Here is a 26,016-nt window from a genome sequence, read left to right as displayed (position 1 = left end):
CAGTCACCAGCGGAGTCTGAAAATAGACGTCGCACCGCCTCACTTGTTAATTGATTGACAAGGCAGCAGACAAGCTGAACTCCTGTGTTTGTTTTCAGACGTGCACTTTAGCAGCTTTTCTGAAAACCGAGAGATAAACAAACACGCGGACGGAATTCATCAAGTAAAGCTCCTGTTTGTCAGTAAAATGCTGCCGACTGTCTGGAAACTCAGGGGAGGGATTTGATCCACGTCTCTTCCCCCTCTCTCTGTCCCTCTGTCTCCCCCGTTGTCTTTTCAATTTGGCCTTGTTTCATCGGCATGACATGTAAACACATTTGTGTTACCACAGACAAATAGTGAATAATCAGGAAAGACAAAGAATAATAAAACGCTCCACCAGCAGTTAATAAGCTCATGCCTGACTAAAACAGAGACAGTAGGAGCCGACAAACTAACAAGCACAGCTGAGACCGAGTCACACACCAACCAGGACAAGGCTCAGAGCAATTTGTTTTTGCCTTCCCGTACAGTCGGCATCTGCAAACTAGCAAACCTGCAGCCGGTCAGCTTCATTAAACAGACTTTTCACCTAATATAACTCGTTAAATTCAACAAACTGCGGTACTTCAGCTGCAGTTTAGCAGAGAGCAAAAGTGTTCAAGCGGCTGACGGACTGCGGCTGAAAGGCTGGACGTCTCTCCTCTGCTTTGGTCCTCGCAGCAAAACCTCTCACCTCTACAAGCTGCGACTTGCCTGAAGGCAGTTTGTTTGGCACCATGGTAACCATACAAAGTGTTGAGGCATATCTAACTGTCTCTAACAAACTCTAACAAAATAAAACTAATTGTAATCTGTTATAGTTACTGAGAAGAAAAGCAATTAAATTATCCATGAATCAAAATGTTGGTGATTAGAAAAGGTTTACAGCTAAATAGCTTCTATGTATAATATAACATTTATTCTGTTATTTTGCATCTTTTCGCCAGGAATGCCTTCTTTTGGCAGATTTTCAGACAACGCGGGTCAGCAAAGCCAAACTTGAGTGAAACAGTGTCAAGGCTCCATTTATTTGGCAGTAGACGCTCAAATTTCGAGCGCTGTGTTTGATTGGTTGTCATGTTTGAATCTGCACCGCCTCTCATCTGCCAGTCAAATCAACACACATCGCTCTGAGCAGCCGAGTCTGCCGAGTCTGCCGTGCCTGCGACCGGCTGACCAGGTCAAGGCAGGCGGCCACGTCATCGTACAGCAACACCTACCCGTGCTGGAGACAAACAATATCTTCCCTCTGAAACCAGAGAAGTGCTCTAACATTACTGCTCAGTGTCAGGCTTGTTTACCAGCTTGTTTACATTTCAAAGGTAACCTTCCCAACACGGACGATACACAAAAAAACGTCTGCACCTCCAAACATCCAGGTGTGTTGATTTGAATGGGAAAGATGGTTCTGTAATCCAGACACATCCACATAACATCACGACACCCGGGGGGGAGTCAATAATTAGTCACTAACCAGCTTTCCTCACTGATTAGCCGAAAAAGGGCCAAAAAAAAAAAAAAAAAAAAAAAACAAGAGCAATTTAGGGTTACTAAAAGGTTTATATTTGTAGTTCTGACAATACTTAGTGTCTCTGCGGTTACATGCATCCGACTGAGGCGTTAGCATGCACAGCAGGTAGGACACACACACACAGATGGTTTTGGTGCCAGGCCTCTCATCAGACATTAAAGTGATTAACGGGCCAAGCTCTGTGATGAACAGGTAAACACACCAGCCAGGCTCAGGTAGGACAGCCAAAAAACGCCAATCGAGACCTTAAGCGCCCAGGGCGTCCATATTCAGATTTGAAATGATTAAACCGCAAATGAATATCTATCACTGACCACACACACACAAATAGCCTCCAGCTACCAATCACAGCAACTTGCTTAACTTGTTTAGTCCAACTGCTCCTCAGGCTCCTTCCCATATTCCCTCTCACACAGAATTTTCCCTTTCGACGGTGATGAATTTTTTAAACTCAATTTACCAGCAACTTTGAGACCTTTTAAACATTCAGCAATCATGTGTTTGAAGCGCCGGGCACCAAACGTACCTTGTCCCATTACAGTTTATCGATGGGCTGTTAAAGTGTGACAGCAGACCCAGATTCCCTCCCCCTCCTGCCTTTCCCACTCGTGTGAAAAACGTCTGCAGATGATACGAGGAAAAAACCCGAAAAGTCTTTTTAACTTTTTGTACCTTTTTGGCAGCAGTGGCTGACTAATGCGAGCCGTTTCTAGCTGTCCTCCAGAAGTTGTATGCCTCTCGACGGAGCACACAAGAAGAACACAAATTAAAATAGCAAAATTCAAAATTACTGAAAAGGTCTCTCTCTCTTTCGCTCTCTTTGTCTCTCCGGTGTGTGTGTGTGTGTGTGTGTGTGTGTGTGTCACCAAGTGCTGGCTGCATGGTGACGGTGTGTGTGTGGGGGGGGGTTTGGCTCCTCAGGAAAAAAATATATCAGATGAAAAGAGAAAATGACTCCTCAGAGATAAAAGGAGATTTGATTTATTTTGTTCACTGGAATTATTTTCCAAAATAGCTGGCATTTTGTGTGTGTGGGAAAAAAACACACAGCATTTTGTGTGTGTGGGAAAAAACACAGCATTTTGTCTAGCCTCATCTCTCTTGAACCCTGCAGTGGAGTGATAGTGAGTCTCCTCCCGTTACACTATTTCATTATTTTATACCAAATCCCACCTAAGCTGTGATTCATTGTTGACGTACTGTGACCTCTGGGACTGTTAAAAAAAAAAAAAAAATGCCAACTGCAGGATATTTCCGAGACCTTAACGCCTCAAGGCCGGTTTACAAGTGCGACTCACAATGTGTTTCGGCACCTTAAAGTCTACCAAGTCTCCCAAAGTTTACTTCCCACTTTCTCCACTTACGTCACTTATTCTATTCCCTCAGGACAAACCCGTGTCACTTTGATTCCTTTGTGGCGTTTAAAGACCTCTCGGTGAGTTGTCTTGTTATCGTCTGTCACGCAGTCTCCCCCCCAGCTGTCACTCATTGCTCTTTTGATACGTTATCTCCCTTTATGCGCTCTCTCTCCAAATAAATGCACTCCAGCGGCTCTGCTGCTTTCGATGCCATCAAATTCCCCCTCTCATCTGCTCTGAAAGCTCCCACGGTGGGGTGGAGATGTTCTCACAATGTTGGCGTCTAGCCTCTCAGCCACTCAGGGAGACTTGAAATTCAGCTAAACCCGAGCTCACAAGAGAGTAAAACCACTTACAGCGAGTGCCACGCCGTTAATCGCTCATTACTTGTTCGTTTTTAGGCTCGAGATTCACTCGCGAGTTTGTCGGGCTACGGCGGAGTATACGAAGGACGGTCAGAGAGAGGACTTGGAGCAGAAGCGTCCACCGGCCCCACATGAATTATCTCTTGGTGATGTTTCTCGCCCTGAAGCGCTTTCTTCCATTTCTCAGTGGGAATCCTGTTCTGGTGAAAATGGACAATAAGACGCCGGTAGCTCATATCAACCCTCACGGCGGCGTTTGCTTTACACAAACTGGCACGCCGGATCACAATGTGGAGCGGCAAACAAGTATTTCAATACTGATTTTGCCATCGATTGTTATGGCAACATTCAAAGCCTCGAAGCATCAAAGCATTCAGGTCAGCGTTTGTTTGGGAAATACTGAGCATACCAGAGAAGACAAGGATTATGCAGCATGACAAATATGTTTTTCCATCGGATCAGAGATGGATATATTTTTGGAAAATGATTATCATGGAGGCTGGTGAGTAAAACCTTCTTCACCGGGGATTGAAGCCTTAATATTTCAGTGACCACTTATTTTTTTGCCTTCACACTTTACCTGGGGAAATATAATGTGTGGGGCAGATGAACGCCCCAAATGTTCATTATGGGTAAAGTATCCCTTCAGGCTCTCAGAGGCAATATTGAATCAGCTACTGAGAGCATGAACAAGGTGCACTCCCCTGTTCAAATTTTCTGCACAAATTGGGAGGCCAATGAGAGGATGGTGGGTGGGTCTTATTAGCTTTCGTCCCTTCCTTTCTCTGCAATAATCGGGGACTTTCTTCCAGGAGGAGATTGCTTGGGAACGAGGTGACACCTCCCTGCACGGCATTCCTGCCCACAGAATCTAATAACATCTGAGTGCTAAGCAGAGAGGCACCAGGATGGGCTCTCAAACTACGAGGACTCTGTTCTCACAATAAGACATGCACTGTGGGCACTCGGTGAAGCGCTGAGACAAACGGCCGTATGTCTGTTTATGCAGAATTTCTTGAGCCGCCTTTTAATCACGCCAGCCCATCTGCAGCCGTGCCAGTGAATCCCAAATAGCATCTTAAAAAAAAAAAAAAAAAAAAACTTTTGTTGGCCGCAGTCCACCTGAAAGTCCACAACTTTTGTGAATATAAACAACGCCCCAAAAGCCCTCTCTGACTGGCATTAGTATTACCGGGACCGCCTTGCTGGTTGGCAATTACCACCTCAGGACTGCAGGAATTTTATCCCTTCCTGAATGAGCATGTCAGGGGTTTTCTCGAACCACCACAGGAACAATTCCAGCAGAAATTGGTCTCTTTATATTGGGGTAACTCTGGCACCCTGGGGTCATTTTAATCCTGTCCAAATGGGCATCTTGTATTACCGACTAGCTCACGCGGAAACTGGATCACGAAGGGCGTGCAATCAGTGGTGGGGGTTTACAACGCTATGGAGTCACTTGGAGAGACTTCTGCCTGTTTCGCTGAATTGTGGTTGATGTTGTGTGGCCTGTCCCTGGGATTACCACAACCCTGCAGTAAATTATTCTGCTGTCATGAGTTGTGCATGGGGAAAATCAAATTGCGGCTCACTGTGCATCGGCAAAATCAAATAACTGGCCTTCCGTGGTAGCATTAATTCTGTCTGGACGGGGGTGAAATTGCTAAATAATGAGATTTGAAAATATCACTTCTTTATACCAGCTTAAACCGCACTGCTGGTTAAGATGGCGCTTTATCTGAAGGCTGCTCCGCTGTTTCTGGAGATAACCATGTTGCAGGTGTGCCACAAGGATCAGTTACTACATTTTTACATTTCAGAAGATATCAAAAATCACTCATATCTGAAAGAGATTCCCCCAATCCCATCCCCTCCTTTGTGACATGCATATCTCTTCCTCTCTAATTTTTCCTCTCACATTGCTCATTAGAGTGCCTGTCTGCAGTTTTTTAAGGAGACAGTGACTTTATGATTGTAATTAACACAAACAGAAAGGCTCCATTGAAATTCAAATTAAATTACTAAATAGCATAGCAAGAGAACAGCGCCAAGTAATCCTCCAACCACCCACACCACTCCCCTGACAAAAAGCATAAACACAGGCCAAATACAATTACTTACTCAACCCACCTCTTGGTCTCACCAGTTTAAAGCGTCAGGGATAATTGGTCTTCTTGAAGAGTAACGAAGTGACAACAAGAGATTAAATCCTTTTCGCTCGGGCTGGGCTCAATTCAGCTTTGGCTGAATACACAGTACTGGAAGTGGTTTTTATTCATTCATAAATGAATTAATTAATTCATAAAAAGGAAATCTTGCCATGAGAAAGTTCCATGAGAAAGGTTCTTATATCCAAATCCATGAAGAAATAACTGAGAATGAAGGTCATTATTGTGTTAATTGCAGTTTAAATTTAGATTTTCAACTGAGCTAAATGAAGCTGAAACTTTTTTTTTCACTCTGCAGCTCATAGCAATCGACAGACAGACAGACAGACAGGCAGAAAGAAAGACATGGGTGCACTGTACCTCTCTTAAGTAGCAAGATATTCCTCGAAGGGCAGCACCCATGGCAGTGGGAGAGGGGAGCTGGATGGGCGAGAGACATCGTGAGAGAGAACAGAGAGAGAGAGGAGAAACTTTATTTCTGCTCAAGTTGACAGGCATCCCTGTTCAAAGCTGCAGACAGCAGCAACAGGTGGGTTGTTTGTGTGCGATGTATTCTCAAAGGCACACTTCAGATACAGCTGAAAATGTGTGTGTGTGTGTGTGTGTGTGTGTGTGTATTAAATTCCCCGAGGTGAGCTCCACCACGGTGTCTCTCACACTCCAGTGCATTGCTTGTGTGTGTGTGTTTATATTAAGTATTTTGTGTGTGCTCCTGCTCTATCCACTTGAGGACCGACTGTCCTCACGAGCACAAGGGGGAAGAAAATCCCTTGAAGTTGAGGATTTTCTGGAGTTAGTTTGAAGTTAAGGCTAGAATTATGAATAGGCTTAGGTCACGTTTACGGTCAAGGTTAGACATGAACCGGTGAAGTTTAGGGTTAGTTTTTGAAAAGTTTCAGATCAGCTTACCGGTTATGTGATGGGAACACAAATGATAAAAATGATCAGCAGTGCGGCTGGATTCAGCAGGAGACGCTGGCCCAGTCTCAACGTCCCCCCTCACACACTCACGGACTTTGAGGCGCGCTCCCGTTAAGTCCATGAGGGCTTAGGGTTGTCCCATTGACAAATCATGAAGTGCGTGAGGGATCTCTCACGGACCTTTTGAGCCCTTCATGCACCCTTTCCGTAAGTGGGCATCTCCGCAGACTTAGCATTAGGGAATTACCCATAGTTCATTGCATTGTGACGTATGACATGAATCCCCTGGGGAAACCAGCTGGCGGCCGCTATAAAAGCGAAGTGAAACGAGCGAATTTGTAAACAAAAAACATGGAGGGTGCAATCCTCCATGCATCACTGTTGACATCCAAACAAAGGGCTGTCCCATTCCTTTTTTATAGTACTTCAGCCCCTTGCAGCCTCACACACTCAGTCACTTTCCAGGTGCAGCTACTTATGTCAGTGAGGGCTCAGGGCTCAGGGAGGAGACTGAGATTCAGCCGCTGAGTGGTTTTGTGGTGTAAACTGGCCACCGCCCACATCACCTGCTCTAATGAGGAGGTACGCAATCACTGACAGAATTGCAAAAGCTTGTTTTTCTCTGTTCACTCCTGCAGTTCAAACCGAGCATACACACACATATAACTTCAACATGCTCAGGGTCTCCTGCTGAATCCAGCCAGCACAACCATCAGAGGCCAAAGAGGGACCTTAACACAACACAAAATCAAGGGAGATGGATGAATCGCCGTTATCTGATCATCATTTATTTTTATTTTATGGCCGATAGATTCCTTAACTTGAAAAATGAAACATTATTAACTGAACAGGTGCACTGTGCATACATGTGAGCAAAAATGTGTAGGCCTCAGAGGCGTTGTCATAATTTATTAGCAATTTCATGATTTCCAGATTTCTGTACACTTTTTCATGAGCTGAACACATGCCATGCCATTTAAAAAAAAAAAGTGATATTTAGACATCCATGATGACTGTTGCACACCTACAAGTTGTCGTGATTCTCCTCTTAATACTTTTATCATCAACCTTAAGGGAGAACAGATCTCACAGATCTCTGTTTTGTTATGGCTCAGCAGCAAGACAGAATGATTCAAGTCCTAAATTTATCGGGGAAAGTCACAGAGCAGCCAGCGACGTATTTAATGTGCATCATAATGTTAGCTTATTGTTAAGAATATAATCATTCGAGCTGGAAAGTGGCAGCAGAATTCAGTGCATCTGGTCTCATTTAAGAAAGAAACACAAATAAATGAATTTTCAATGCCAGCCTGACTCACAGGCTGTGACCGAGATGATGTGGAAACCCCCCCATACTGAAAATGCATTGGCTCCAGAATTTCACATTTGGGCAAAAGCTTATAGACCTTTTCATGCATGGAAAGTGCAGTAGTAGCTTTTACTAGTTCAAAACAGTATGATATTTTTGCATGCATGATTAAAAATTGGACAACATTGTGCTAACGTATTAGCATGGAATACAAGGGCCAACAATCCACCAGGAGCACATGAATCACATCAGGTATGACGTTAGTTGAGCAACAGGCCGATCAACCAAAAACAAAACATATTCCTTCAAGGCTGGAGTTAGGATTTGGGGAATGAATGTGTTTGATGGAGCGTCTGCACAAGGATAGTTATACTAACTGGGTATGTGCATGTGTGTGTGTGTGTGTGTGTGTGTTTAGTTACCGGGGGTGGATGCTCCAGGCAGGTGTGGAAATACTTTGTCTGGTCAGGCTTCACACGCTTTAGCGCCACCCGGGACTCCCCAATGAACTCATTATGAGTCAACTTATCCTCATCACACACTGACAACCTGCCAGAGAGACACACAGAGAGACAGAGAGGTGGTGTGTACAGAGATAATGAAAGAAGAGAAGAAAAACAGAGATGAGAGATGAATGGATGACAGCAAGACACAAAATACTGCCAGGTTACGGGTTCAATTCCCTGTGTACCACAGTGGCTGGAATCAACTCTGCCTGGCTTTTTGTGCATCTTAAAACTATTAAAGAAAGCGACATGGCTTTGAAACAAATTGGCCGGTATTAAACGGTACAATATGTAATAATTCACTTGGTCGTAGGTGCAGATGGCCACAGCGCAGCGGTGTTGCTGATCAGCACCAACACACAAGTAACGCAGGCCAGACTGACACCAACATGGGGCTGCACTGTACGAGTCTGGTGTTAGCCAAGCCAGCATGCATGCAATTCAAGCTGTTGAATGACTTGTCCAGTCACTTAGGAACACATTATCATAATGAACTAAAGACATCCCTGGAACTAATGAGCGGCTTTTACATTTGTTCTTCTGGTAAGCAACAATATATATTTTTTCCCATTATAAAAAAAAAAAAAAATACCTGTAAAGCAATGTGCTCAAATCAGTTTGTTGCTGGTAATGACAGATCATTATAACTAAAATATATGTTTGCTTTGCTTCCTATGGCTGTTGCTTGACCTGATTGTTCCTGCAGCTCCTTTAAAGGCATAATGAATAGATTTTTCATGTAAGAAATAATGCATAGAAATAATAATCCCTCTCTAATAATCCCTCACTAGAAGTGTGTGATAGTGTGTGTCTGCAGAGACCCTGCCCTCTGCCTGGATTTTCTTGTTTTGCTGAGCTCAGGATGCTTCTGGGCGTCGGCCTTTGGGCGGCGGGTGTGTAGCTCCCAGCCAATGGCAGATCGATAGCATGACATCCAATGAGGAAGAAGCTATGAAAATGGCGGACACAGCACCAAGAAAAAAGGAAATTTATCAGGATGAAACAATAAGTGGACGAAGCTCGTTCCACAAGGAGAGGGTGAACACTGAGGGAGAGGATGAGGATGAAGAGTGACACGGTGTTGGCCTGTTTTATGTTGAACAGATAGGCGCTAAAGGGCTAAATTTATTTTCCTAGGATAGTGACGGAATATTTTACGTTTAGGGTGGTCACCATCATAGGAAACAAAAAATTCTAACCTCATAACCTCAATCATAACCTGTGTTGTGGTGCATTAGGTATGATAAATGAAATGCTATTTATCTTATAACTCCCGTCCACCTGAGTCTGTACAGAGTCAGATATCAGTGAGCCTCTAGATTGTGCTCAAACATGATAAAACTACCTTTAATACAATATAGCTAATGCCATGTTTATCCTGTGACCATTATCGTGTGTTTTAATTGTATTTTTTTTTTGCTGCATTTTGTCCTGTTTCTGTTATCTTTTGGGGTCAAACACACTGTTTATGAAGTATAAAAAGTGGTTCTCTATTTCCCACAGTTTGGAGTTTGAGTTGCACAAACATTTTTAACACACAGTGAGGCTGCTTTTGTGTGCCAGCATCTCAAACATGATAATCCAGCATCAAGTGTAGACATTTAAATAAATATATTAATATCTGTGATGCAAAATCAATTTAATGGATATTTTTTTCTCTGCAATGAAACATTTATCTATTTCTGTGTCTGTTTAGCCGATTTTATTCCGTCTCCCATTTCTTATTTAATTGGTTCAATATTAAAATGGGAATGGCGTGGCTAAAACGCTAAAAAGTGAGTGTGGATTTAGATTTAGACACGTCTTTGGTTAGTCAACTGATCGGTTTAGGTTGCAGCCCTGTGAAGCACGCGGTTTAAAGGAACAAATAAACATGCTCTGAGGTCCACAAAAACGTGCAGAAAATGTGTGCAGGGTGCAGCACGGCTGTTAAAATGAATGTAGTCGAGTAGCTGCTCATTAGTACCCGGTCATTACATCATGGTCATTGCTCTGGACAAGGCAGCCCTGTTATTACCGAGTGCAGCGGGAGCAAATACACACATTATGTAAGAGTCGCTAGAGATAGATCCACTCTGAGAGTAATAGAGCACTGCGCGAAAAGAGCCAGAACCCAAGAATATTCGACAGAATATCTCCGAGATTATCTGGAGAATACGGATAATTTCTGATGGATATGCTGAGTTGTGTTGGTATGCATCATATCTGGTCAAATATGGACTCAATAAACATTGTTAGGACTTATATTATATCAGGATAACAGATATAGCTCATTTTTTGTCATGTATATGTTCCAAATATGATCTTAAGTCATGTCTGGAAATATCCAAGCTCAATATTTTTCTAGTGTGCTGAGTGTATCTATGGCATATCTGCATGTGGTGGTTTCTATCTACAGTATCTGGGATGACAGGAACTGTGGATTCTGGAGAGTATCACTATGGATATCATCACATTTGGATCATATCTTGAGATATCTGGGCAGTGATTCTTGGGGTTTTTGCACAGTGGAGGAGGGACTTTTTAATTTCATTTATTTTTCTATTGTTGCTGTTTTGCTGTAAAATTAAACAGTACATTTTATCCAAAACAAAATGCAAGATTAAAGCCTCAACATGAAAATATAGTCATGAGTCAACAGATGAGTGGACCAAAAATATGAATATACAGTAAAATAAGGTTCAAAATATTGAAAGCGCTCCCTGCTCTCTTATCCATCTTGTTTTTCCCAGGCTTCAGTGTAATGTTACCTGTATTGAGAGAAACTGTGGTGCTTTGCCCTCTGAGATTAAACGTAACCAATCATAATAACCAATGTTTGCATAACTAAAACGACATTCTTCAATTGATCAGATCAAAGCGAAAGGTTAGGAGCTCTGTTCCTTGTGTTGATCGCTGTGTGGAAGGAGACACACTGTCACTGTCAGGGTTAGGGGTTTCAGCCTCACTGGATACAACCATATTAAAAGCAGTCACGACACAGTGAGGAGCTTCGGATTAAAGCCGACACAAACAGCATATTAGATGGAAAGGTAAGCGTGGGGCAAGATCCAAAGGAAAAGGTGGAGAGATGAGAGTGAGAGAAAGAGGCTGGGAAAAGAAAAAAAAAAAAACATGTATAGTTGTTAAAGATAAGGGTGTCAGGAGGGAGAAAGTTGGGTCAAAAACACATTTTCAGCCAGAAGGAAACATGACAAGAGATGGTTAAGGAAAAAAAAAAAAAAGCAAGGTGCAGACCAAGTGAGAGGGAAGCAAGACGAGAGAAACAGAGTATCTGTGTGTGTGTGTGTGTGTGTGTGTGTGTGTGTGTGTGTGTGTGTGTGTGTGTGTGTGTGTGTGTGTGTGTGTGTGTTGGGGGGGGTTGGGGATTGCAGCAGGCAGCGAGTGACCTCTATGTGTCGGTATGACACCCTATTGGAATCTACCCCGAATGCATATTTATTATTTATGAATGGAATGAGAATCATATTGGCAGCCTTTTGAGGCGAGCCCGCTCAAAGGGCAGCACCCTGCTTAGCTGCAATCCAGCGCTTTCTATAGTAGTGGTAGAAACACACACACACACACACACACACACACGCAGTCATACAAATGAACACAGGGCCCTTGAGACAAACCGCAAAATGACTTTTCTCACTCTCATTTTCACACTGAAAAAGACGTGAGAATGCGAATTCCAGTATAGCTTGAAACCTGGATGTTGGCATGAAACATCTGAAGGAGCCGTGAAGCACGCGCTCCATGCCTGTGACGTTCCCGTGCTCGTTTGACTTGTAAGGCAAAACTATCAGTCGACTGTTAATGTCAGCCGGAGCAGAGGAGCCCATCCAGAACATCAGAGAGCAAAGTCATGCAGCAATCACAGGCAGTCGTTCTCTGGCATAAGAGCTTCATAAAAGGCAGGTACTGTATGTAGCGCTTGACTTCAACCCAACCTGACTGTGTCTCACCCGCCAATCAAAGCAAAATGTTGAATCCCGACCCAACAATGCGGCAGCTTGCAGATCAACTCTGTCTAACGCTGATGCAAAATTGTTTATTGGGGCTCAAGGTGTATGACAATATCCCCTCAAATTAGAGGGAAATTATTAAAAAGATAGAGTATTTGTATGTTTATATGGACAGAAAAACAGTGTCACATCAAGATTAAAGCTTTAACATCCCAATATAGAAAAAATATAAACCAAAACCAATAAGAGTAGTGACGGAAGAAAGACTTCCAAATACTTCAGCAAAAATGGCACATGCAGTACTTTATGACAATGCTGAGAATACAACAAGTCCTGTAACTCATTCATACATAGAAGCATTCTCAGTCTTCTAAATGGGTGTGTACAGACACAAAACACAGTAATGACTTTGGGTTGTTGAGCCCCAAAATGCTGAGTGAATGTGAATGAGGCAAGGGAAGGAAACAAAAAAACAAAAAAAAAACGGCATCTCTGGATTAAGCTTTGTGAGAGGGACACATGCAATTCTCACTATAAAAAGAATCGCATTGTTCGGAGATTACAGTGTTGCCTTCCTTTTTTTGTGTGTGATTTTCTATTCTCACCATATTTACTTGGCTAACATTTGTCTTAGTTTACTGACAGCACTTTGTGTGCTCCCACATAAACACAGCACTGATACGACTGCGAGGATGAAGTCTGCACGCCTGCTGTTTACCAGAATGCAAGGTCTTCAGAAGTTATCAGCCAGTATGAAATGTAATAACCGACCATTATTGAAAGTATAATATTGTCGCTGAATACAAATAAAAAAGAATTACATTTAGGCTACCCAAGATTGCACTTTGCACACACACACACACATCTGTGCAAGCAGCCCGAGTGGATGTGCACACACACATAATATCAGGTTTTATCAAGATGTAAATCTAGCATCATCCACAAATTCAGCAGCACGTGTCACATCTCTGATAAGGAGACGGGGCTGGTATGGAGTGAATGACACAGAGCATGAATTTATTAAAAGACAGAATTGTCTCGAAACACCTGTTTCACAAGGAGGAGGAGTAACATCATGCAGCGTTTCACTTAAGTACACTTTTATGCTTGAGTGTTGTACTTCACTACAATTTAAATAATATTCATTACAGAGCACAAATGACGCGTGACAGATTGTGGAACCTTTCACAATAAAAGTCAGCAAGGATGAGAAGAGGAACCTGCTTCTACTGTTGGTTCTACTTTTCGTCATTCCCAAATTTCACAATAAAAGCTGCACGATGAAAAACTGCAGATAGCTGACGAAGGCGAGGACCATTTAGATGCAGCTGAGGTTGGTTTAAACACATCACAGTAAATAACCATACATGCAACAATAAAAACACAACATGTAGAGTACAGACAACATACGAGTTACTGCATTTGGTATGAAAGACTTTTTGTAAATGTTCTTGGCTGCTGCAGCGGCTCTATAGCGCCCCATCAGGGCAGTTTTGTGAATTCTTTAAAGAGGGGAACTTTCTCCTGCAGTCAGTAAAACAACTGGTGAGGCGATGCTTGCAGCTATAGAGCTAACGTTGCTAGCATCGAGTTCAAAATCATTCGGTGGGTCTGACAAAGCCTCATGTATGAATAAATTTAACAGCAGTCATTTTGAAACAGCTCTCTATATTCTTTTTTTTCTGCTCATTTATGGGTACCACTTTAATGATGATTCGACTTAGCTAACAATAATTTATCAAGGCTTCCATTTTATTGATGCACTGACGAAAAAACATAATATAGTTGAGACTGGCATAAAACTATAGAGCCAATGACTCCTGCAGTATATAGGGGTGACATTTCACAAACTGTCAATAATTCACATCTGAAAGCAAGTGGGCCTGCTTTGTATTCATCCGCACCTCTGGGATTTATGCCAGCGCAGAGGAAAAAAGCCAGGTAGCCAGATGAGAGCACTTTCTATAGCTAATGCACACACATACACACACACAGACACACACACACACACTCACAAATGAACACAAGGGCCATGAAATACACTGCTAAATGAGTTTTTGCATCTTTGTTTTCAAACTGAACAGGAACAGGAAGGTGGGGTGAAATGGCAGCAAAACTTCAAAAACATTTTTCAGCTGCCGGTTGGCAACGGATCATCGGAGGCCGAGAGGCAGCGCAGGTAATTTGCCAGGGATAATCTCATGATGAAACTAAGTGCATCCGTGTTTTTTTTACCTCCCGCTTGAGGGCCGTGGGAGCAGCTCTGAGAGGCCCACACTGCCGAATTCAAGAGGACATTACCTTCAGGAGGAATTATTGGTGGAATTATCCTTTACTGCGGTGGTATTTTTAGAGAAACGATGTCTGCCGGCTTATTTCATGAGACACAAGCAGCTACAAAAAGATATGTGCTTTATTTTCCACACGTGCACACAAATGCATGTACAGTTACATGTGACAGGCTTTGCTGCAGTTCAAGTTCTTCTAATTATGTCAGAGCCATGAGAACATTTGGTCCCCTGTGATCGAACGGCTTGCGTGGTGGAGGTTTTGCGATTCATATTTCACACCTCTTTTGGCCATATATGGATATGGTGTTCTGGTCGCCTGTGGCTATGCACCTTTTAAGGTTTCACTTGTGGAGCCATTACTTGATGATTAAGGAGGGGAAAAGAAGATCTAATTATAAGCTAGCCGTTAGTTAAGACCCCATGCTGGCTATGTGCACGGTCGGGTTAAAGCATGATTTCAAAGTATCTTGCAGCAACTTTGAGTGTTTACCAGTTTTTTCCACATGATCATTACTGATGCTTTCATTCATCTACACTACACTGAGGCAAACAGACACTTGTTTATTTTTGCTGGCTAAAGAGTAAGAAAGGAAAAATTACTTATTGACTGTTGGCCTTAATTTCCTCCATAGGTGCTTGTGAGAGTCCCTTTTTAAATGGCTGAGTCCATAGAACCAGAGACATCCTATTTTCTCTCCTTTATTGTCCCACACACATATAAACACACACACACGCACGCATACACACACCTGAGTGTCTTCCTGTGCATGTCCTCCTCTGTGATCCCGACGTAAGTGAGCGTTTCATTCCACACTGGGTTCAGGGAGTTGCGAATTGTCTTGGTTTTCAGCTTATTGGCCTAAAAGAAGGACAAACGCACAACCAACAGACAGACAAACAGTTAAATAGAGTGAGAGGCTGTGTTTTGCAGTACTGTCACTGCCATCATATGTGTTTACCAGCTCCCTCTCTCTCTCTCACCTTGCACGCCCCAGGCAGTAGATGCAGTTTGACATAGGGATCAGCTAAGCCGTTGAAGTCCATGGGCTTCAGACCCTACAGAGAAAAAAATGGCAGCTCACTTGAAGCTTTGAATTTTCCTTGAAGTCACTCCTGCTCTGCTGACATCCAGACGCACCGCTGGATTGGAAAAATGATGCACTACAATATTTTATAATGTGACATTAAAAATATATACAACATACAGCCAAAAAAGTATGTGCCACTGGCGTTTTATTTAAAACCGTATACGGTATTGATTGATGCCACACTACTTGTCAATGGGACAACCTTAATTTGTATTGATTCTGCTGTGACATTTAAATCAGATTCTCCAACATGACATGTATGAATGTTATTACTGGTTTTCATTCTATTGTGGTCTGAATGATGTTTTTCAGAGGCTTTTCCGCCCTGAAAGCAATACAGTCAGGAGCAACATGGAATATTTGTCATGTATTGGAATTTTTGTCATGGAAATGGACAATTTCAAAGACAACTGACAAGCTTTTTCTTACTTAAAGGTATTCTGTGAAAAACTGCCCAGGGTGGAGTGAAGTGAGGGTCTGCATGGTTCTCACTGTCAGGCTGAAAAATTGAAGTCACAAGCATGTTCTGTATCTGCTGGCTGCAGCACTTAATTGAAGCTACATCATGATTATGCTGACTGGCATATTCATACCCGACATGCCAAGATGCATAATGTTTGCAGCGCCACATCAAACAGAAAATATGTAGATGTCTTGTGAATCATTTTATACACACTTCCCTGTAATTCAGCAGCACACATGTACAGTATGTATCTCTGAAAACCTTGTGATCTCCACCAGAGATTAAAATAAAGTTTTGTTGATGCGAACAAAATTCAGCCCCACAGCACAGTGGAAGAGGTTAATCCACATTTCTTGTCCGTTGAGTCTAAATGTCATCACTTCAATCCACCCTTGGTAATTTTGCACAAGTGCACAAAAAAACCACAATAAAACAGATCACAAAAATCATCTGTAATCTGATTACTGTCAATGCATCCCATGTGATTATTTCCTGACCCTCTCCACTCTTACTGATCATCTTCAGTAGTTTTACTACATGAAGCAAAGAATCAAGACTCAAAGAATCAAAAACCGTGAGCTAAAGTAGACAAGACCATCGCCTGGATCGTTTTCACCAGATGGTGAAAGGATCAGTTAAGAAAAACGTTGAAAGTGGAAAGACTCAACAGCTGACTTCACCGACAAAGCCCAAATCATGATATGAAATAGCACCTCGATTTCTTACAGCCACCTTGACATTTGCAGACAATGTTTCTGTTAAGATTTTTTTTTCACTATAGCACATTCAGTGAGAGAGAGGGAACAGGGAGGAAAGAGAATAGAAAAATTGTATTGTGATGGGATATTTGTCCCAGAGGTAAAACTCAATCTCACATATGGAAGAAAATGAATCCTGTGGTTAAACTGAGCTTCATAAAAATATATTTGGCTGCCTCGGTTTGTGTGTGTGTGGGTGTGTGCACTCAGATGTATGAATGCTCTTCACAGAGATGGCAGGGAATGCAGCTGACCCTTAAGGGTGTGACATTTTGGATGCCACTCTCTTGCGTTTTCCTTTGTAAATTGTAAGGCAGACTACAGTTACTCACTGACCGTGATGTCATTTTTTGTTCTGCAGTTTAGTTTGTGTGGAGTATAAAAGTCATCAACTGTAGGCATTCGTCCATCCTCAAAAAGAGCAACAGCACAGTGGGCAGTGGTAAATTATTCCACCAATCTAAGCTTGAAACTGCTCCCTCACTACTGAAAAAATGAGTAGTTACCAGGAGGGGGAAATCATTAGTGCACACATTGGTGCTAAAATGAAGAAAACACTTGAGGATATGAGGAATTCAGAGTATACTGACAGCAGGTGCAAATATAAATTCCCATTCCCAATATAATGAAGCAATTTCAATTCCTATCTCTGTTTCTATTTCTGCTGGTGTGGTTTGTGTAATGATGTTTCTCTTTTCACTGTAAAACGGTGGACCTACCCTTCCTCTCTGGAAATAATGAGAATAAAAATAATAAACTTTATTTATATAGCACTTCTCTTAACAGTGTTACAAAGTGCTTTACAAAAAGGATATAAAACTGGCCAAGGCAGATAAAATAAGGAAGAGGCCAAAGCACACAAGCTCAGAGGAAGCAAAGATAATAAATGAAAATAAATGAATAAGATCAAACAAATAAAAATAAAGACAGTATGAATAAAAACAAAAATCAAACATTTCCAAAAGCTTTCACAAAGGGAAGGGTTTTAAGAGGATATTTAAAAGAAGCTACAGACTTAGTGAGTCTGAGCTCAGTAGGAACAGTTCAATAGTGTCGGGGCTCTAATAACAAAAGCCACCTTTTGTTAGTCTGGAAGTAACCAACAGGGCTCCATTCATGGATTTTAATGGTTGAAAGGGCACATACCAGGTCTAAAAATCAGAGATATATTTAGGGACAGGCCATTAAAGCCTTAAATGTGTGGAATAAAAAATTTAAATCAATTCAGAATCTAACAGGAAGCCAGGGTAGGGAGATAAAAACAGCAGTGTTGTCATCATGCCGCTTTGTCCAGGTAATACATAGAGCAGCAGTGTACCAGCTGTAGCCGGAGGAGGGAACCCTGGCTGATACCCAGGGTTCCAGAGTAAAGTGTGGTGCAATAATCAGGCTGAAAAATACAGTCGATTTTTTAGATCAGCAACTGGTTAAAATGATCTAATTTTAGAGATTAATTTGAGCTAAAAGAAACATGACTTAACAACATCTTTAACTTGATCATCAAAACGGGGGTTAGCATTAAATACTACCCCTAGGTTCTTAGCAGCCTGCTTAAAATTATTTGACAGACCGCCAAGATTAGCACCAAATGAGCTGATGGACTTTTGTGTACAGCATGATGGCAGAGTTATCGTCACTGAATGTAAGAACATTGGGGATATCCAGGGTTTAATATCAAAGAGGCAAGTTGTAAGATTTGCTAGGATCTGTGTTTTTAGTGGCATGTATATATGTCTGTGTCGTCAGCATAAAAATGCACATCATTGTTCAGAATAACCTGGCCAAGCGGCTGCATGTATACAGAGAACAGGATGGGGCCAAGAATGGCGCCTTGAGGAACACCGCAGCTCAACTGAGCCGTCAATGAAGTAGTTACCAAGAGCAACAGAAAAAAGTTCTGTTTTGTAGAGAAATGAGCCCTTGATGTCCACCCAAGTTTCCAAGCAATGTAAAGAGATACAAGGAAGCAGCTCTTAAATCTAAAAGAACTTAAATCAAGCAGTCGCCTCTGTCTGCAGTCACCAACAGGTCAACGTGAACTCTAACAAGAGCTGTCTCAGCGCTATGAAGCATGTGCTTTCTTGCAGGTGTTACTTAGCATTTACCAGAACATATTCCCTTGTATACACCTACACCCTTCTGCAAGTAACTCGGCTAATGCTGCATTCATGGAAGCTTGGAACTTGTAATTTTCACTTTCTGACCTGCAATAAAAAAAAAAAAAAAAAAAAAGCCTGCAGTGTCAGGAAAAACAGATACTCTTTTCTTAATTTGCAGTTTCTTGGGCAGTGTCCATGAAGCTGAATGCCTACGTTCACTTACAAAACAAGGGAAGATAGAGCGACAAAATTAGTCCAAACAGACTTAGTTCTCACAAATTTGGGTTTGATTTGCTCTTGAAGTTAACTCACAGAATGCCTCACATTCATTTTTTTAAGGAGTGAAATTCTAGAGGGAAAAAAAATCCAGGGGAGGAGGGCTCTAAACTGCCCTGTAGAACCCATGCCTCTAATTTCAAACAGTTATACCAACACCTGTGTTCTCTATTTTACATTCTGGCTACTGGCAGGGTGACATTTGTGTCTGATGCTGAAGGAGTCTGGCTGTATTTTCTTCACAGTTTCAACCCTACTTATTAGAGGAGAAGGTAAATACCAATCAAAGCACAGCTATTCAGAGAGATGATATTCATCGCATCGTAAAGCAGTCCTGATGAGAGTATAACCTCCCACAATGATACCACATTTATCCCAAGGGCACAACCGACTCGTTGATCATAAAAATGCTAAATCATGTACACTTAAACCAGTTACCGGCAATTCTGGAGCCATGCTAAAAACTGAATTCAACATCATCAAGTGGCATAGCTCCATTTGCACTCCGAGCTTTTCCAGGATCAATGCCCAGGCACACTGACATTGTTGGATTACATGTCATGTTTTAATAGGGGACTGGGCCACCATGAGGGTATTGTCCTGTCAGGGTAACAGCTTCACATGATGTGTTGTGTGTCAGCCACAGATAATCCACACTGGCAGACGTGCCTCGCTCTGCGCAGCTCTTTACATTTGCATTTTAGCCACGTATTTGAGTAGCCTATGGCACCAAATGAAATACACTGAGGTTACAGGTTCCATTCCCACTTTTACCACCCATACAAAGAACACTCTTTTAAAAAATGCCTTTCAAGAATAGGCAGAACACTGTCTAGTGATGTTTGCCAAATTTTCAAGAAAATATTCTCCCTGTTATCAAACATATCACAAAGTCTCTGCAAATGTAATGCCCTACTCAGGTCTCTCAGACATTGCAGGAATAGAGGACCAGCCCCTTACTAGTGAGTTTTGAGTATTGTAAAAACAAAAGCATTTGGCTCATGGTACACAAAGGCAAATGTCTTGCCCCACGTGCTTGTTGACAGAAGGATTTGTCACCACTGATCCAAATATAATGAGTAAAGAGTGTGGTGCTATAACTTCGATAAAAGCCTTTGATATATCATCAAATACAAGAGAGCAGAAGGTTTGGGGCAGGACCAAAACTGATGGGTAACCACCTGGGCCTCTTGTTAACAAGGCAAGGTGTTCGGCTGTAAAACATGAGGTGTAGCCTTTCAGGAGAGTCTTTGCACCACTTTGAATTGTACTAAGGCATGTCTGGAATTTATAGGAGTATCATCAAGGATTCCTTCCCATTCTTCTGCAGGAGTGGAAAGAACATCCCGCTGTGACTTTTCATTACTCGTAAGTCAATGGTGAAACAAGCTTCCCATCGTTCACTGAAGACTCATCTCCTCAGGATAAACCTGGGCCGAACTGCAGCCTGCATGTATTAACCTGACCTAACCTAACAAATTATAAATATTACAACTCATAAAAGACTATGTTTGGGTTGATGACTTGCTGACAAAATGTACATAGGAGCTGCAGATGAAATCTGTCACATTTTCATGATGGACCCAAGTGCTTGTGTTATTAATGTGCACTGTCCCTTCCCTCGCTTAAATTAACATACACATAAGTTGCTTTGAACAGAGGTTTCTGTTAAATGACATGATGTAATGTAAAGTATGTAACATGCTTAAAAATGTGGCCTGGTATGTTGTCACGTTATGTAAGAATGTTGCTGTCAGCTTGTAGGCAGTGAAGCAGCAGGAGACACATGAGAGGAAGCTGCTTTAGTGTTTGAGAGGGCCCCTAAGCTGCTCCTGTATGTGTGATAGCAGGTCGAGGATACACAGAAACACAACAACTTGATGGACTGCAGAGCGACCGGCTTACCTTTGCCCTGAGCACAGTGCAGTGCAGCTCGCTGGAGCTCTGCTCATAGCGCAACTCAAACTCCAGCGTTCCCAAGGCAGCTAGGGAAGTAACAAATGAAATTCTTAGAAAGCAACCAAGAGAAAATTATCATGATTTGGAAATAAGCATGATTTAAAATATCTGTCAGATCAGTAGACAGAAAAAAAATGACATTGTGCAAAATGAATTGTTGCATCAAAATAAATTGAAAGCGTGCAACAGAATACAGGCGTGCAGCACACCATGAATACAGAAAATGAAAATCCCATTTACTCCACCAGCACATGTCATATGAATCTGCACAGAGCACATCACATGTCAGCATGGCAAATCGCCTTAAACGGATCGCAACCAAATTCATCAGGGCTTTTACACTCATGCATACATATAAAAGGTTCAGGCACATGCAGATCACACACACACCACACACACACACCACACACACTTCAGGGATGTCTTCACCAATAGATAAATTGGTGTTCTTCCAGTGCAGTTATATAAGATGCCTCATATTTTTCACAGGGATTGGAGCAAACACTATTTTAAGCACAATATGCCAGTTCTCTCAAATGTCAGCAAATCACCAATTACACTATATGTGCAGTCTTGAGACTCCAGATTCAGAGATTTTCACTTTAACTTGAGGACTATATGCTCCTCTATCCTCTGTGTGACAACATTTTGCAACTTCTGATCTCATGAGACCTTTCTAAAACTAATTCCATTGACTCAAAACATATGCAATCATCAAGCTAAAAACAAAGCCATTTTCGTATATGGTCTTCCCCTGACAGCAGTGGTATATTACACTGCATACCACTACAAAAGACAATATTCTCTATCAACCCTGCATAAAAAGCGGCAATTTGCTACATTTTAATAAAAGATCAGGATGCATACTACATGTAGAGAACAAAAAAAGAAAAACAGTGAGTTTACAGGTAGATTTTTGCCACCAGCTAGAGACTGTTCAGTCTGAGAACTGGTGACTGGAAGATTTTTGGTATTATATTTTTACGGTGCCCACCATCACTACCCACATGCCTTTGAGCAAGACACTGATCCCCAAGCTAATCCAGGGATATTGCACTGCAAGCAGCAATGCACTCCAGATCTGGGGGCTGTGAGAGATATGGAAGAAGATGAATTCCAGCTACCTTGCAAAAAAAAAAAAAAAAATAACAAAATTATCTTAGTCTTAATATCCTTTTCTGAAAGCAGAGGGATAAACAGATTCACTGTAGCTCAGAGCTGTTTCAAGAAACAGCCTCTTGAGAGTGCCACTGCAGTTATGAAACACAAAATGGAAACAAAAAAAAAAAAAAAAAGATTTTTCTGCTCGGAAGTTTGTGGAAGTTTTCCAATTTAAAATGCTTGTGCTTCTAATTATAATGCTTCTCATACCACTGAGCCATGTTGACTTACATGAGCCCTGGGCAGAATTAAACAGATGCTTTCTATGTTTTAACATCTCTGTTAAAGCTATTGCAGGAAGACATGGAGTCTGGCTCTGACCCAAGATCAGCTTGTAGCATCTTTAAACTGCTGCTCTGTAGTGATGAAATCTCGGGGGGGTTAAAAAAAAAAAAAAAAAAGCTCTCAGAGGAAATCATTTATACACACAGACATTTGTTAGAAATTTGTTAAAATGTGCATTTAGCGACCCATTAAGACATGGTTCTTTAGTTACATGAGACAGGCCGGTCGAAATCTCTGATGGCTTGTTACTCCCTGCGGGAATCTCTGCTCCGATGAATCAGAAACCACGCATTATTGGGAGAGAAAGGAGGAATTCATCAAACAGTAATTGCAAAACAAATTTGATAATAAATGCATGTTAATGGGGGGAAAAAGCCAATAGAAATCCCAATTAATCTGTGGTCTGCAGCAAATCAGAATCACTCGGGAGGCGGCCCAGGCCTAGCACAGTGTCAGCTGAAGACAAGCCCTCACTCGGCAAGGTTTCTAAAGACTCTGAGGGAGCACTGAGCTTGAAGGAGCGATCACTTCCCAGCAGCAAGACAGTTTTTCTATGTTTCGTTCACATCCCTTCAGCGCGGCCAGTTCTTATCCTAGAGAATGACACAGCAGCTTTCACTGACCCACAGAATGCACAAGCCTTTTTTTCCTCCGTGTAATCAAAACATATCATAAATCACGCCTCAGTCACAGTCAGCGCTATTGCCTTGGACGAATTGTCTCATCAACGATTCCCATAACCCATTCACAGTTTAACAGACCAGGCTTGAAAATAGTCTCATTAAGACACACAGATGTGTTTCAAGGGGGTTGTGTGCATTGCATCATTGATGCTTTAATACACAGACATAAATAACTTATTAGTTGTTGCTCTTGATTGGACTCTACTGGTGAGTTGGGAGAGAAATAGATATTTATACCTGTCATTTAAACTCTGCTGCAAGAACACAATGCTTTGTAACTGGCTAGATAAATTATCCCCTTGGGTACTTTGAGCTATTATGCAAATATCTATTCCATATGGGCTCACAGTGATTTTGAGCATAGTTGAATCAGTGCTGTTTGGTCATAAGAGAAATATCCTGAAATGAACAAAGCTGGAAATAACCTCTAGAAGTCATGCAAACCTCTAGAAGTCATTGCAATGAAAGAATTGTGGACTGAAAAGTGGAAAAATTGGTGGGTTTGGAGAAAAATATCTTTTAGCCTTTTTGACTTTGGAGCATCACATTAGTTCAGACACAACACTTATGTCATGCATGCAGTCATGCCTCACTCTTACAATCACCAAACAAGTCAAAGAGGCGACCTTTACAATCTGACACCTCACAATCACTCATTCATGCCACTGCTGCGCTAATGTTCATGCGGCTTACTCCTACCTGCCACACGCTGCTGTCACTGATCGTGCTGCTTTTGGTTTCTTATTCCTGATACTACAAATGGTCCTATCTCCTTTGACCCATGTAAAATCTATTTTTACACCCTTAAATGGTGGGTCCCAGCACACACAAAATAGGTGTCAGTGTTACCTCACTTTGTCAGGTGCCGGTCAAGCTCAGAAAATCCAAATGTGGTTAAGTCAAAAATCTTTCTGCACACCAACAAAGCCCCAGACCCACTTGATAGATAATAATAAACAATTTATTTCAACATATTTTGCAAAATATGTTGCTTGCTTTGCTAGCTTGCCATGTTGAGTTTGTTGCTTGTATTATGTTGCATTTCAAAACATGCTGCTTATGACATTGCCTTTTACCTGCAAAATATGCCAAGATGAATGGTTCACCTATCAAGTGGGTCTAAAGTTTTTCTGGTGGTGTGCAGCAAGATTTCTGACAAGTTGCAGTGTTGGTGAATGTTGTGTGAAGCTACATACCCTGAGTTTAAAGCTGCACTATAAGCATGATTTTTAGCATTATTTTTATGTTCATCCAGAAAGACAAAGTTTTAATGCATAAGTTAAACACTTTGAAAAGGCGATTAACTAATGCAAAAAAAAAAAAAAAAAAGGAAGTGGGCCTGGGGAATATGTGAACCGATGGCCATAGGAAATAACCTTGTAGTATCATTTATCTATCCTGGAGAATCCTGTGATAATATGGAGATTAATGAAGCTGCCATTGTTAAAAGTAAAATTCGAAATGGGGAAAACAATGGGAAAAAAAAAAAAAAACTTCCAGAGTCTGCAGTTAAAGCCACTTGGAAGCTTTATGATGGCTGAAAGTCTTCATCACCTCCAAACACTATGAAGTAATTTTGTTTACTGATGTCACTCTATACAAGATTTCTGGGTATTGACATCTACAAAATTCAAACAGTTGCCTCTTGTAGCCTCAGTCCCTCTGCAGCAACCATGAAAATGTATATGCAGGATGTGGATGTTAATTCACCAAGTGCACACATATCATGCACAAGTACACAAGTAGCGAGGCTCAAGGTGTTGTGTATGCACTCGCACTCTTACTACAAATGTGTCCAAATGCACAGCATAACACACAACACACACACATGCCAACAGCCAGGCTCACTGCAGTCGTCACTGTCCGAGCTGTTTATCTCCACTGAAGTGTCCACACTGCTGGTCAGCGACAGGGACCCGCCCCCGCCCATGGCTCCTCCCTGGGGCAGCAGCGGGGACAAGAGGTGGGTGCCCCCCATGCCAGAGGCCACGCCACCGGGGCTGATGACCACGGAGGAGCTTGTGGGGGTTGGGGAGACACGGGTGGGGGAGGTGGGGGACAGGCGGGGGAAGTAGGCGGAGATCTGTCGGATGGGTCTGATGGGGCCGGGGCAGACGTCAATTGCCATGTGTTCCTGAATGGAGATGCTGAGTTTCTTTCCTCTACGCACCGTCATAGAGTCTGGAAAAGAAAGGTAAGAGTGGGGGAATATGTAATATGTCAATGACACATTAAACTTTCATTTTAACTCCACATTAACTATACCATGAAACCTACTGCTAGTAAAAAAAAAAAAAAAAATCTTACCTGCCTTAAGAAAACATAAAAACTTTTTTATTGAAGAAGTTACACAAAAAATTGCTTGAATGGAAACCCAGTGAATGAATTTTGGCATTTTTGCAATTCTCAGTTATTTCCTGAATATTTATACAAAACTGTACGTCATAGTAATTAATATTTCAGACTCTGGAAGACAAAACATTATTAGTTTTGCCATCATTGACCAGAGGTTTGAGACATTTGTGGACTACTGAAGGTCTTTTTTTTTTTTTTTTTTTTTTTTTTTTTTTTTTTTTTAAAATAGCCAGTTGTGTTACTCAGGCGGGCCTGCAGTCAGCACCAAATCAGTCCAGTCTGAGCAACTTTCAAGATCAGACCCAGTCAAGTATTGGCTCAAGAAAAGGCCCAAAGAGAGTTTATTGAGACTAGAGCAAATTAAGTCTTATTCAAAACCAAGACCAAAAAGGCAACAGTGTACATCTCTTTGTAACAAATGCGGATGTTGTTTCTTAAGGTTGAGCGGAGATGTAGATCAGCAGCAGCA

At 41.8% G+C, this 26,016-nt stretch overlaps 1 protein-coding gene across 1 annotated transcript in view; it reads right to left on the bottom strand.

The window, feature by feature from the left end:
• The window catches only part of doc2a (double C2-like domains, alpha), a 49,663-nt gene extending 24,295 nt beyond the window's left edge, over positions 1-25,368 (bottom strand). Inside the window, exons 1-6 of the mRNA XM_030058232.1 lie at positions 25,041-25,368; positions 21,010-21,089; positions 15,402-15,476; positions 15,170-15,279; positions 8,096-8,222; positions 5,804-5,863 (exon numbers count right to left, since the gene is read on the bottom strand). Coding sequence (XP_029914092.1) covers positions 5,804-5,863; positions 8,096-8,222; positions 15,170-15,279; positions 15,402-15,476; positions 21,010-21,089; positions 25,041-25,368 — 780 coding nt within the window. The remainder of the gene's footprint in view (positions 1-5,803; positions 5,864-8,095; positions 8,223-15,169; positions 15,280-15,401; positions 15,477-21,009; positions 21,090-25,040) is intronic.
• Between the last annotated feature and the right edge of the window lie 648 nt (positions 25,369-26,016).

Source organism: Myripristis murdjan, chromosome 8 (assembly GCF_902150065.1).
Source record: "Myripristis murdjan chromosome 8, fMyrMur1.1, whole genome shotgun sequence".
NCBI classification, from domain to species: domain Eukaryota; kingdom Metazoa; phylum Chordata; class Actinopteri; order Holocentriformes; family Holocentridae; genus Myripristis; species Myripristis murdjan.
The sequence above is the reverse complement of the archived record's forward strand: the minus strand, read 5'-3'. Positions and strand labels throughout refer to the sequence as shown.